This window comes from Pan troglodytes, chromosome 5, assembly GCF_028858775.2.
Source record: "Pan troglodytes isolate AG18354 chromosome 5, NHGRI_mPanTro3-v2.0_pri, whole genome shotgun sequence".
In the NCBI taxonomy this organism is placed as follows: Eukaryota; Metazoa; Chordata; class Mammalia; order Primates; family Hominidae; genus Pan; species Pan troglodytes.
Window position 1 is genome coordinate 181,744,112 of NC_072403.2, and position 13,192 is coordinate 181,757,303.

At 51.8% G+C, this 13,192-nt stretch overlaps 1 protein-coding gene across 35 annotated transcripts in view; it reads right to left on the reverse strand.

Annotated features, from left to right (window-relative positions):
• Nucleotides 1-13,192, reverse strand: part of WDR27 (WD repeat domain 27) — a 247,248-nt gene that overhangs the window by 199,288 nt on the left and 34,768 nt on the right. For 20 of the 35 annotated variants that reach the window (XR_010158275.1, XR_008548743.1, XR_010158276.1 and 17 more), the window contains 7 exons: nt 11,973-12,043; nt 10,527-10,647; nt 8,464-8,584; nt 6,952-7,055; nt 5,742-5,809; nt 5,377-5,498; nt 4,563-4,645 (listed from right to left, as the gene is read on the reverse strand). Coding sequence is in view for 21 of the 35 variants with exons in the window: in XM_016956677.3 (XP_016812166.3) it covers nt 4,563-4,645; nt 5,377-5,498; nt 5,742-5,809; nt 6,952-7,055; nt 8,464-8,584; nt 10,527-10,647; nt 11,973-12,043 (690 nt within the window). In the remaining 14 variants the exon portion in view is untranslated. Of the gene's footprint in view, nt 1-4,044; nt 4,334-4,562; nt 4,646-5,376; nt 5,499-5,741; nt 5,810-6,951; nt 7,056-8,463; nt 8,585-9,477; nt 9,493-10,526; nt 10,648-11,972; nt 12,044-13,192 lie in introns of those variants that run through there. The other 15 variants (XR_010158285.1, XR_010158283.1, XR_010158279.1 and 12 more) reach the window with 4 other exon arrangements.

A 13,192-nucleotide genomic window follows, 5' to 3' on the forward strand; every position in this document is an offset into this window, starting at 1 on the left:
CTTCATTTTGTAAAAAGGGGAAAGAAAATGAGGAGAAGATATTGAAACTGAGGTGAGCTGTGGATGGCGGCACCTCCAGCCACACAGGCTGAGGATTTGTGTGGCCTCAGGGAGGTGAGGGCAGAAAGGCCAAGTCCCTGGCCACTATGCGAGCTTCACCTTCTCCGACTGGCCCAGGAAGCCTGTGCCGTGATGGTCTGTACTGGTCCCAGGCTGCTGGCCCTGCAGTCAGAGTGACCTTGACAAGTGGCTTAAAAGGCCGGAAGCTGTGGATTTGTGCACCCAAACCCCTAGAAAGCAACGCAAATCTCCTTTGAGAGAACACAGTGCACTTCATTCAGTTCCAAAAAACAAATACAAAAACAAAACAGAAACAAACAAAAAACTAAAGGCCCACTTCTCTAATGAAAATTGATGCAAAACTCCTCAATAAAATATTAGCAAACCAAATTCAACAACACAACAAAAAGAGTATACATCATGGGATTTATCCCTGACATACAAGGCTGGTTTTATACTCAAAATCAATCATATACCTAATTTAAAATTTTACACCAACCATTCAGGTATAGAAACAGAGAAAGCTCTCCCTAGCTCATTCTGTGGAGCTGGCACACCAAAACCAAACTCAGAAAGTTCCTGAGAAATCAATTACGCGAGAACATGAATCCAAAAGATCCTGTACAAAATAATAGCGAAGAGATAATAAATGCAAATTAGGCTTATGACAGTAAAGCGTAGCTGATTAAACACAAGCAATAACCACCTCATGTTTAACCAGGAAAACGCAAACGAAATCATAAGACACCTCTGTATCGTCACTGGTTGCCAGACGGCTCAGGAGGGTCTCCAAAGGCTGGTGAGACCCCACTCCCAGCCGGTTTCCAGGTTCTTGGCACCTTCAGAGCAAGAATTTAGATGCGAAAAGCAGCAGCTTTTGCTGCAAAGCGAAAGCACACGCCTAAGTGAGAAGCCAGGCGAGCTCAGGAGGAGGCACGCACAGGAGGAGGAGGCGCGCACAGGAGAAGGCGGCGCGCACAGGAGGAGGCGCGCACAGGGTTAGGCGGCGCGCACAGCAGAAGGAGGCGCGTTCAGGAGACGGAGGCGCGCTCAGGAGGAGGAGGGGCGCTCAGAAGAAGGAGGCTCGCTCAGGAGAAGGAGCCCCGTTCAGAAGGAAGCGCGCACAGAGGAGTTTGTGTTCATTTTGCGGGTGTTTCTTTAGTGACAGTGCGGGATCATCATCAGGTATTCTGGGAAAGAAGGGGATTTTTAGGTAACCCCCAACACAGCCTCGTTGTCTCTTACTCGGGTTTTCCCGGGAGAACAGAGGACACATCACGCTGGTGGGTTCGCCTTCTCTCTCCCTCGCTTTGGGTTTTCTGCCGTCCTGTGGTTACTTTGCCACGTTCCTGTCTTCGCTGTTGCCTGGGTTTTCCGTCCTCCTGTGACCACCCAGTGCTATTCTTGTCTCACACTGGGTAAGCAGAAATTCCAGCGTCCAGCGACATGCAGCCATGGCAAGAGCTCGGGGCAGGAGAGGCGGCGTGTGCTGCTGGAGTAGCCTCTGGCCAACCACCTGGGAAGACCCTTGCCATCGTCTGCCATCGACCTGCCATGTGGGGAACCCCGAGCCCAGCAGCTGCCCGCACAGAAGATCAGGGCAGCCCTCCCGGCTCCAGGGTACAGCAGGGTGCTGCAAAGACTGCTCACAACAGCAGCCTGGGACAAGCCAAACGTCTGTTAATACTGAATAAATCGTGGGTACATAAACCGCAGTATATCCAGACAACAGAACGCTGTATAGCAACTGAAGCAAATCTCACAGACACGAAGTGAAAAAGACAAATCAGAAAAGAACGCACTTAAGAAAGAATATTACTCTACATATAAACAGCCCCCAGATTAGACATATGAGAAGATTCATTGTGATGAAAGACTTCTCGGTGCCTCTTTGCCAGCTGGAGACCCCCGAGGCTGGTGATGCCCCTGCCTGGCCTGACAACTGAAGGGTGAGCAGGGCAGAGTTTTTTTTGTTTTTATTTTTTGAGACGGAGTCTCGCCCTGTTGCCCAGGCTAGAGTGCAATGGCACGATCTCAGCTCACTGCAACCTCCACCTCCTGGGTTCAAGCGATTCTCCTGCCTCAGCCTCCTGAGTAGCTGGGACTACAGGCACCCGCCAACCATGCCCAGCTAATTTTTCTTGTATTTTTAGTAGAGACGGGGTTTCAGCGTGTTAGCCAGGATGGTCTCAATCTCCTGACCTCGTGATCCGCCTGCCTCGGCCTCCCAAAGTGCTGCGATTACAGGCGTGAGCCACTGCACCCAGCTGGACAGTTTTATTGAGTGACAGCTCTCAGCAGAGAGGGGACCCGGAGAGGGCAGCCCCCTACCCTCAGTCAGGTGGTCCCCCAGTGTGGCTGAGTTTGGGGCTTTTATGGACTCAGAATGGGGGAGTGCATGTTGATTGGTTTGTGACTATGCAAAAAAGGTTAAAAAAAAAGGTACAACTCAAAGATGGGCACAGCAGTGTCAAAAACCAATTAGGGAGGAGTGGGAATATGTAAAATAGGTGAAGGGTGGGGGCCAATCAGAGGAAAGCACGCCAAACAGGAAAAGAGGTTCTCAATCCCGTCTGTGGATTCATCCGAGACATGTGGTTTGGCTTTCAGACGCGAACCTGTCTTTGGTTTGGAGGTCGGGTTTCCCTGGGGACCTGCCTGTGTCCACCTGGAGATTTCTCTGACTTCTGCTGCTGTCAATTGTTAAGGATGAATGGTAGGAGGTGAGACTGACAGGGCCAAGAGAGACCAGGAGGGGTGGGGGGAAAGCATGTGAGGCGGCTTGTGGGGTCCAGGAAGATGAAGAGGTTCGGGGGGCTGAGAACGAGGAGTCCGGGAGGGATCACGTGAGGAGGCCTGGAGGGCCCAGGAGGAAGGAGCCAAGAAGGCCCAGGAGGGCCCAGGAGGAGGAGGCTGGGATGGCCCAGGAGGAGGCGACAGCTCCCAGCTCCGCATTAGGCCCGCAGCAGCCCAGGGGCATTCTCTTCTCAGCCATCTTCACACCCACCTGCTGTTGTCTTCTCTGCTATAGTGTCTTTTGCAATTTAAGATGCCTTTTCAATGGTGAATAATTAGCACCTCCTTACAAGGCAGAAGTTCCATGACTTAATGAGGAGGAAGGAGGTCAGAGACCACTCCCAGCCGAGGAGTCAGCTTGGCCCAGAGGCTGCAATGCTGGCTGAGCCTGGCCGCCTCCCCCAGGCCTTCATTCTCACAATTTCTCAGAACTGTCCCCATGGTGATGGGACAGCAGCAGAGCATAAACCGGCAGGAGACGGGCAGTTCACACCGACAGTGGGTCTTTCATGGAAACAGGGTGGAGGAATGGGGGACCTGCTGGAAACCCCCAGCAGCAGGGACCGCCATGGCAGGACGAACAAGCAAACAGCTCCAGCCCCAGGCTCAGCTCTGAGTCCCCGCCTTCCACCTGAAAGCTCTCCCCGATCTGCAAGGCGGGTCAGAACCACACAGTGAGACCCAGGAATGGCACAGAAGGTGTTCGAGGCCTGATTTCAAAGAGTCTGGTAGGGAAGGGAGAGGCCAGAAGTCCCCGAAGTCAAGCTCAAGGGCTGCGTGGGAGCATGAAGGACACAGCCCATGTCTGAGGACGGACTGACGCAGGAACCCTAGCCCAGCCTAGCCGAGCCCGGCCCGGGGAGAGGCCCAAGGGTGGGGTCGCCAGGTCGCTGGCCGGGGAGATGGCCCTTCTGGGAGGTGAGGCCCAGCAGTCAGGCAGCTACCAGGCAGAAGGTGAAAGGCGGTTGCGGGAATGCCTCCGTTTTTCAAATGAGGTCCAGTAGGTTTCACAAGACCAATTAAAGGGTGAGACTGGTCACTGAAGGGAAAAAAGAATTATCAGTGAGCCTTGAAAGAAATGGAACATAATGACGTTTACCATCTTAAAGTGAAAGTTAATTTATACATATTTGAAAGATGCAACATGTGGATTTGTTTGGCTGCTGCTCAGAACAAACCAATAGGAAATATTGTCGAGGCAATCAAGAATAATTTATTATGGCCTTGCTAATACAAGGTTCCAAAAAATGACTGGTTTTGATATAACGTCATGGTGGCTAGGTAAAAACATACATGTTCCAGAAATGCACACTCAAGTGTGCAGGAGTACAATCACACGCTCGGGGTCTGCTTTCAAATTCCTCAGCAGAGAAAAAAGGGGAAAAAATGTTCTCACAATCAATAATTGTTGAAGGTCCACTCTGCACCCCCACTGCAACGGGCACCAGAGGAACAGCGGTCAGTCTTGGGCACGTTGCTGAATCCCATGAGTGATGGCCAGTTCAGGAGGCGAAGCACCCAGCAAGTTCCCCACCACAGCGGACATGGAACACGCACGAGAGGCAGAGACATGAAGGACAGAAGGATGGAAGGAAGTACGGAATGCATATTTTAACATAAGAATTTGCAAAGCAATGCAGCAGCCCTAACCACAATGAGAACGCATCAGCCTTGTATTCTTAGATCTCACAGCACCCTGTACTGACCACATCGCTGTTCACTAGCAGCCTTGGTACTCTTCTCCTTGGCAATTCCCAGATACAGTGGAGAGGTCGGTAGGACACAGGAGCTGAAACAGAAACAAGCCCCATGAAACTAGGAGCGCAAACGACGATACGATGGAAATGCCTCAGTGACACACACTTTAAAGACAGCTCCAAATGACTAATTCATGCAGCTATGGACATAACAGTATCTGAAAACGAAAACTGTCAAGTGTATTCTTATCCTTGTAGGAAAAAAATATTCTTAATAAAAGTGCTGTTTTATAATGTACATTCTATTATGAAATAGTGTTTCAATTAAAATAAACTATCAACTATTTCGTTTTCAACAAGATAGAAGCAACAGCACGAAAAACTTTCTTCCAAACAGCGTTGGCAGAGCTCCGAGTTTTCTTTCTTTCTTTTTTTTTTGAGATGGAGTCTCGCTCTGTCACCCAGGCTGGAGTGCAGTGGCGTGATCTCAGCTCACTGCAAGCTCCACCTCCCGGGTTCCCGCCATTCTCCTGCCTCAGCCTCCCGACTAGCTGGGACTACAGGCGCCTGCCACCATGCCTGGCTAACTGTTTTTTTGTATTTTTTAGTAGAGATGGGGTTTCACCATGTTAGCCAGGATGGTCTCGATCTCCTGACCTCATGATCCACCCGCCTCGGCCTCCCAAAGTGCTGGGATTATAGGCGTGAGCCACCGCGCCCAGCCAGAGCTCAGAGTTTTCTAATCTTTATTTCTGAACATAGAAATCCAGATGGCACTTATTGGTGAACACGCACACACACTCCACACTTGAGGACACTCTACCTGGCTGGCACCGAGAGGCTCTGCCCCATGCTGGGGCACTGCTGAGCCGTGACCAGCGCGGCCGGGTTGATCTCCAACACGGCAATCTTCCCGCCAAAGAGGGAGGCCAGCAAGCACAGCACCTGCAGGGACGCGGTTTCAACATCGTTAGCGACACCACCCAGTAAAAGCAGACGAAACGTGCATCCGCACACGTATCCTAACAGCTGCTTCATTCTCATAGCAGCGACATCGCCCTGTCACTCCTAAAACGTTTTCACACACAAAATCCCGTTTACTCAGCCAGTCGTTACAGGATCACTCTGAAGAAAGAAGAAATCAGAGGCACGTCTCATAGACAGCGAGGGCCGCGTCTCAGGACTGACCTTTTGATCCGCAGTGCGGTTCCTCAGGGCACACGATCCGGCCAGCAGGATGCTGAGGCTCTGGAAATCTTCAGTTCAGCAAAGACCAGGAAGAACATGATGGGGAGGGAGGTAGCACATACACACGGAGTCACTGCCCAGAGCCCACCACACACAGCCCAGAGCCCACCACACAGTCCACGCCCCGCCACACACATTGCAGGCTGTGCACCACATCCTCATACATACAAGGCCCCAGGCCGCACACACACCAGCGCACACACCACACACACACCAGGCCCTGAGCGTCACACATGCCAGGCTCCGCTCTGCGGCTGGGATGTGACTCGGACTGAGACCTGCAGCTCAGCCTCCTGGAGAAGCCACATGTCCAGCACCAGATCAGAAAGGAAATGTGTAATTAGAGCTGTGACCATTTGGGGGAAGGAAAGGCTGAGTTTTCAAGGAGAAGCTGCGCCTGGCTGAGCTGGGGAGGGGCAGGGATGGGCGGCTGAAGGGAAGGGGGTGCGTGAAGACACAGACGGATCCCACAGCCCAACAGAGGTCTGAGCGTTCAGGGCTAGAAAGGAGGCACAGAGAGGAGCAGTGCCCGGGAGGCCGCCGAGGAGGCCCTGCTGCAGCGGAGGAGAGGGACGGAATCCAGCCTGCTTTTCAGAAGTCGCCTGGGCTCCTGGGCAGAAAGAGTGCGGCTGGTGGCAGCCATGGAGTTAGGAGGGGTGGGGGGATGAGAAGGGGGTCTTGGGGGAGGGGGTGGGGGTGGAGGTGACTATTCCTACATTTCTGGGGCTGGCAGAAACTGGGGAAGGGAACCAGGGTTGGAGAGGAGTGCGCCTCGGCCACGTTTACGCTGTGCGAGCCTGGGGCTCTGGGAGGCTCTCTAGGGATGGTGGAGAATCCAGGGGCTTCCCAAGGGTGTTCCTGCAGGTGTTCCACGCTGCTCGGGCCCGGGCGGCCTGGAGTGCCAGGCGAGGGCCTGGCAGATGTAGGCAAGGAGTGGCTCCAGGGCTGAGTGCCCGAGGGTCCGGGAAGGGTCCTCGTCCTTCGGATCCAGCAGCACAGAGGTGCTCACGTTCTCAATGCTGAGTTGTGACTGAAGCATCTCACCCTCCGATTCACACGGCAAGGCCTTCTCCACAAACACTTACACTACCCCACATACCAGTCAAAGGAAAACATTACAGTTACATGGCGTTGAAATCAAAGATCTTACCCTTGTAATACAAAGCAGCTTCCACTTCCAGGTTTGCCAGGTTAAATACGAATAACCCCACTGAGCTTCCGATCCACACACATCGGGTGTTCTCAGAAGAAAGACTGATTTAAGGAAAAAAGAAAATAATACACAATAATCTTATTCCTGAAGGTTGGGCCCCACGTGCGCCCCCTGGCCTGGCTGTGAGCTCTCCGCAGGAGTGGGGAGCGTGGGTATTGGGCCCCACGTGCGCCCCTTGGCCTGGCTGTGAGCTCTCCGCAGGAGTGGGGAGCGTGGGCCGGGGCAGGTTCTTGCCAGTGAGAACCACATCTGTGCCAAGCCGGCCACATCTGTGCCACCAACGCATTTGTGGTGATCCCCTGGGCACCTGCTAATGTCTGTGAAGATGCTCGCTCTGACCTCTGTGGTTTCTATTTCCTTCTAAGGTTACAGAAAAGGTCGGTGCCAGTGCCTGGGCCAAGGCCACTGCTCAGGTAGCCTCCGAGTGACTAGACTTGAAGGCCACACAAGCTGCCCACCTCTGTGAATAAAGAACCAACTCCAGGAGGAAAGTACCTGGCCCGAGGTGGCAGAGTTAATACCAATGCCAACGGGGTCTGTTAATACACTGAGAAGCCATCTCCAGGGAGGCTGGACATGGACTTGGCAGAGGCCCCCAGCTGGAACCTGCTTTCCAGACCTCCCCTCTCCAGCTCCGCCCCAGGCAGCACCCTGGGCTCCTCCTGGGCATCCACCAACACCAGTCCACGGTTCACCCAACGACCATCGTCAACAGAATGGGTCATGTGGCTCCGGCTTAGCTCTGAGGGCTCCCTCTGCTCGAGGTAAGACAGGGAAGCCTCAAAGTGCCTCAGGTCCATGCACCCACCGGGAGCACCGTGTCCAGCCTCCATGCCCACCCTGCTTCCTCTCTGTGGTTTGGACCAAGCAGGGAATATTCTGCTCCAGGGGCAGCTCCGCACAGAGACACAGACAAGCAATGGCCAAGGCCATTCAAAGCAAGGTTGCCCCCTAATCTCAAGCATTTTGGGGAGGAGAAGTAAACATAATTGTAATATATTCTTGAATCACAGTTAAACAGTACTTCCTTATGTTGCCAAATATGTAATAATATTTCTACTGAGCACAGAAATAAATAAAATTAGTCTGGGGTTAACTTTAAATGTGTAATGTACAGCACAGCGGTAGATGGGAAAGTCTAGGCCATTCCAATCACCATTTCCTCTTTCTAAAGCATAAGTTGTATCACAGAGGCAAAGATCTGCCTAGACTTTGGTAATAAACTTAAAAATCATCCATTTCCTTTTATTAAAGACACTTACGTATCATTGCTCAAGTTTACCAACTTTAAGATTTAAAACATGCAATCCCAAGAATGAGGTTACTAATAATCAGAGACCAAAATAATTTGGTTTTATCTCAGTCATTCTTAGAAAATGAACCTAATGTTCGTCTAAGGAATTTAAGAGGTTTCCTTTATGTGGCATAGGCAAAGTTTTTCATACTTACCATCCACATGCAGAATTTGGGATGAGTGAGAGATCGCAGGGTGCAAGTCTCAGTACAGGAAATGTTACTTCAACCTGCTCTCCTTTTCCCAGAGCACTTGTAGAGGGAAGCTGGCTTTCTTCTAGGGACAGAATTATTGACAATCTAAGAAGTGAACTTAAATGCATCCGTCAAGTTTAAAGGCTGAGGACTGCCACACAGAGATGCTGCAGTGAATGTGCACCGCGAAGTAAGATCACGTGTCAAGGAAAGCACTAAGGTAACACCCAGCATGACGCGCGTGCACCACGGAGTAACTCGGATCACGTGTCAAGGAAAGCACTAAGGTAACACCCAGCATGACGCGCGTGCACCACGGAGTAACTCAGATCACGTGCCAAGGAAAGCACTAAGGTAACACCCAGCATAATGTGAGTGCACCGCGGAGTAAGATTACACGTCGAGGAAAGCACTAAGGTAACAGCCAGCATGACGCACATGCACCACGGAGTAACTCAGATCACGTGCCAAGGAAAGCACTAAGGTAACACCCAGCATAATGTGAGTGCACCACGGAGTCACTCGGATCACGTGTCAAGGAAAGCACTAAGGTAACACCCAGCATGACGCGCGTGCACCACAGAGTCACTCAGATCACGTGTTTAGGAAAGCACTAAGGTAACACCCAGCATGATGTGTGTGCACCACGGAGTCACTCAGATCACGTGTTGAGGAAAGCACAAAGGTAACACCCAGCATGACGCGCGTGCACTGCGGAGTCACTCGGATCACGTGTCAAGGAAAGCACTAAGGTAACACCCAGCATGATGTGTGTGCACCATGGAGTCACTCGCATCATGTGTCAAGGAAAGCACTAAGGTAACACCCAGCATGACGCGCGTGCACCACGGAGTCACTCGGATCACGTGTCAAGGAAAGCACTAAGGTAACACCCAGCATGATGTGTGTGCACCACGGAGTCACTCGGATCACGTGTCAAGGAAAGCACTAAGGTAACACCCAGCATGATGCTACCTGGGAGCGATGCAACTTCAAATGCAGAACCAGAGCAAGGGAGTGGGAAAGAGGAGATAATCAATTGAAAGAACTTAACTTCATATTTCCTAAAACTAAGTTTAAGATTTCCTTCAGCAGTAGATAATTATTTATCAAATAAGTAACAAAAACCAAGGTTTAAAACATCAGGAAAAAATTGGTATACTGGATACAAGTAATTTCAGACCTAATATGAAAAGAAATAGTTTAGTCATCTACAAAAAAACACAACCTAAAAGAAAGAACGAGTAACCAGAATGAGGAAGAGAGTGTAGGCTGTGAGCCCAGAGATGATTTCTGTAATATGAAACGTCAGCTGCACACACCAATGAAAGAGGTGGCCCCTGGATTGAAAAGTAAAATCAACATTTTCTTCCAGGAGAGGGTCAGCTCCTTTGTGACAGTACAGGAGATAAAAAGCGCACCTGAGGAGAGCTGTGGTCAACAGGAAGCAACTCTGGACAGCCAGAGACCAGGTGAGGACAAGGTTGCTGGGTGGGTGCACGTGGCATCTGCAATGCGCAGGAGACTAGGTGAGGACGAGGGTGCTGGGTGGGTGCAGGTGGCATCTGTGATGCGCAGGAGACCAGGTGAGGATGTGAGGGTGCTGGGCAGGTGTAGGTGGTGTCTGAGATTCACAGGCCAGGTGGGGACGTGGAGGGTGCTGGGTAGGTGCAGGTGGCATCTGAGTCATGCAGTGTACCTTTCTGATCAGCATGACCTGCCCTCCTTGGTCACCCACTGCAGGAAAGCAACCCATAGCTGCAAAGCTGCTGCCTTGGGGCCTCTGCTCTTCTGTTCACCAAAGCCTCTTACCCCTGTCCCCACCCACACCAGGTGCCTCCGTCTGCTGATGGCCCACCCCTCACATGACCTGCAGGGCCTCAGTGGTTTTCTGAGGTTGCAGCCCTTGGCTTCTCCTACATTGGGACCTCTCTCTCCCCTGTGTGACCTAGGGCCCTTGACATGGCGCCTGGTGAAAGATCTGGGCCAAGTGGGAGGCCTGAGGGAGGGTCTGAGCAACCCACCTGGCTGGCTGCACAGCCCAGACTTAACCCTTCTTGTGGAGAAAGTCTCTGTCTTCTTCCTTAGGTCAACCCGTGCCACACGACGATAATGGTGTCCATCCATCAAACTGAAGATCCAAAGCTACAAAAGCAAAGAAGATGCAGACATGGCGCTGCAGCAAGGGTCCTGACGCAGAAGCAGCAACACCAGAGGTGGAGCAGTGAGGGCAGACACGTCACAGGACGTGCCCTCCACGGCCTGCAGAGGCTCCCGGCACAGCTGTCTCCTGCCTTCAACATCCCCCCTGGAGGCCCTCCATACGGCCCACGGTGTCAGAGCACTTTCACACAGCTGGCACATCAGCTCAGGGCACACAGGCAGGATCCTACTGTGCAGGCCTCCCCAAGATGCTCCTCCGGGAACCCCAGGCCCCAGGCTCTCTGCACACACCCCACAGCTTCACAGCCAAGAGCACGTCCCACATGCCCTGGGTGAGAAGACAAGGGCAACAGCAGTCAACTTTGTCAAAAGGAAAAAAAAAAATCTAAGTTTTCAAAATTATCTTTTTCAAATTATAAAAACAGAAACTTTATCCAGGCTTTGTGAAATGAACTTAAAATGCTCACCTAAAAAATGTTTTGAAAAAGGCCAACATCTTCAGGTTTTTCAATAGTGTGTAAAGCTGACAGGAAAGGGGAGCACAAGGAGCACGGGGGATGCCACACAGGAGCCATCCAGGGCGCCTCTCCGGGGCGCGGGCAGCGTGCGGGCATGGGGGATGCCACACAGGAGCCATCCAGGGCGCCTCTCCGGGGCGCGGGCAGCATGCGGGCACGGGGGATGCCACACAGGAGCCGTCCAGGGCGCCTCTCCGGCGCGCGGGCAGCGTGCGGGCACGGGGGATGCCACACAGGAGCCGTCCAGGGCGCCTCTCCGGGGCGCGGGCAGCGTGCGGGCACGGGGGATGCCACACAGGAGCCGTCCAGGGCACCTCTCCGGGGCACAGGCAGCGTGCGGGCATGGGGGATGCCACACAGGAGCCGTCCAGGGCACCTCTCCGGGGCGCGGGCAGCATGCGGGTACGGGGGATGCCACACAGGAGCCATCCTGGGAGCCTCTCTGGGGCGCGGGCAGCACCCGTGGGAGCGGGGGACGTCTGCTCACAGCCCTCTTCTCGTCAGGTTTTCAGGGTCACCTGAGTGGCCCTCACTTTTGCTGCACTCCAGAACCACGCATGGAGCTCTGGGACATGCAGACCCAGCTCCTCCGCAGACCAGGGGGCCCAGGACCATATTGAACCCACAGTGACGCTGAGACCCACAGAAGGTCACGTTCTCAGCACTGAGGTGGACAGGCTTTTTCAAATCGCAGGAAAATACAAAGTAGCATGAAGACAAAGACCTTTGTGTACAAGCTCACGTTCAGGCATGTCTGGGAACTGGAACTTAACTCTGTGGCTGTCTCACCTGGCCGTCAGCACACCCGGTGACCAGCTGCCTGCTTTCTGCATCAATGAATAAACTGAGAAGAGGATATGCTGGTGAAAGGAACATCGGAAAATTTAGCTTTGTAAGTGCCTGGTACCAATTAACCCGAGAACTGTCAGTTTTACTTATCTCTTTACACGTAATATTTACTTACAGTATTTCTGTTAGTCAAGTTTGAACTATTCCAAAATAATTTCTTCACCAAAAAGTAAAACTTGCACAAGAATACAAATGTTGAAAACCCCATAAACACAAGGAAGGCTGGGGACATCACCCCAAAAGGCCGCCCGGCGAGTCCACCACAGATGGGTCCCGAGGAATCCCATCCCACCTCCCGACAGAAGGCCTGGTGGGCTTAAACCACGGCCCAGCTCCGGCTGCTTTACAGCCTAGAGGGAGGGCAGCACTGCCGTTTAATCGACGTTGCACTTGGAGCAGAAGGATCCCTGAGTCAGCCAGAAATAATAAAATTATGGACTTAGTGATGAAAACAGCAAGTAAATGGATGTCTTGTTTCCTTAAAAAAAATTGTTGCCTAGGATGTCATTTCATTTAAAACTTACTCTAAACTGTCAGTAATTTAGGAGCACTAGATAAATGAATATTGAAAAATATTACATATCCTAATTAAACTATAAATGAAATCAAAGATCAAGTGTATCATTGTTCTTGGCAACCAAACAGTAATTCCATATAATTAATTTCAGAAAAAAGATTCCAACGTACTTCCAAGAAATGTGCTTCACCCTGATAGAAAGCAATGTTTTTAAGTCATTACAGCACCATAGTCTACACATGGATACATTAACCTCAGAAAGAATGTTAAATATTTGAGAAGATATAACAATAACTCTACCAGGTCACCAAAGTATCTGTATATGCTTTAAGTGGCATTTTCATGTCACTTATCGCACGGAAGAACGCTCTCCTCTTAATTCCCTAACTCTCTTCTTCTGGGAAGACAGAACGTGCACAAGGGGAGCAAAGCGAATGCAGGAAACCAGTGCCCTGAGATGCCAGGAGGACAAGCACAGGGGCTGCACGGGAGAGGTGCTGGGGCGTCGCAGACCGCTCCTTATGCCGTGCTCCGCGGACGCCTGCACCATCAATGCTGTAGCTGTGTGGCCGTGTGCCAGCTTCATTTACCAACAGAAAGCCAGCTGAGGGAAGAACGCAAGGACCCTGGCATTCACGAGCTG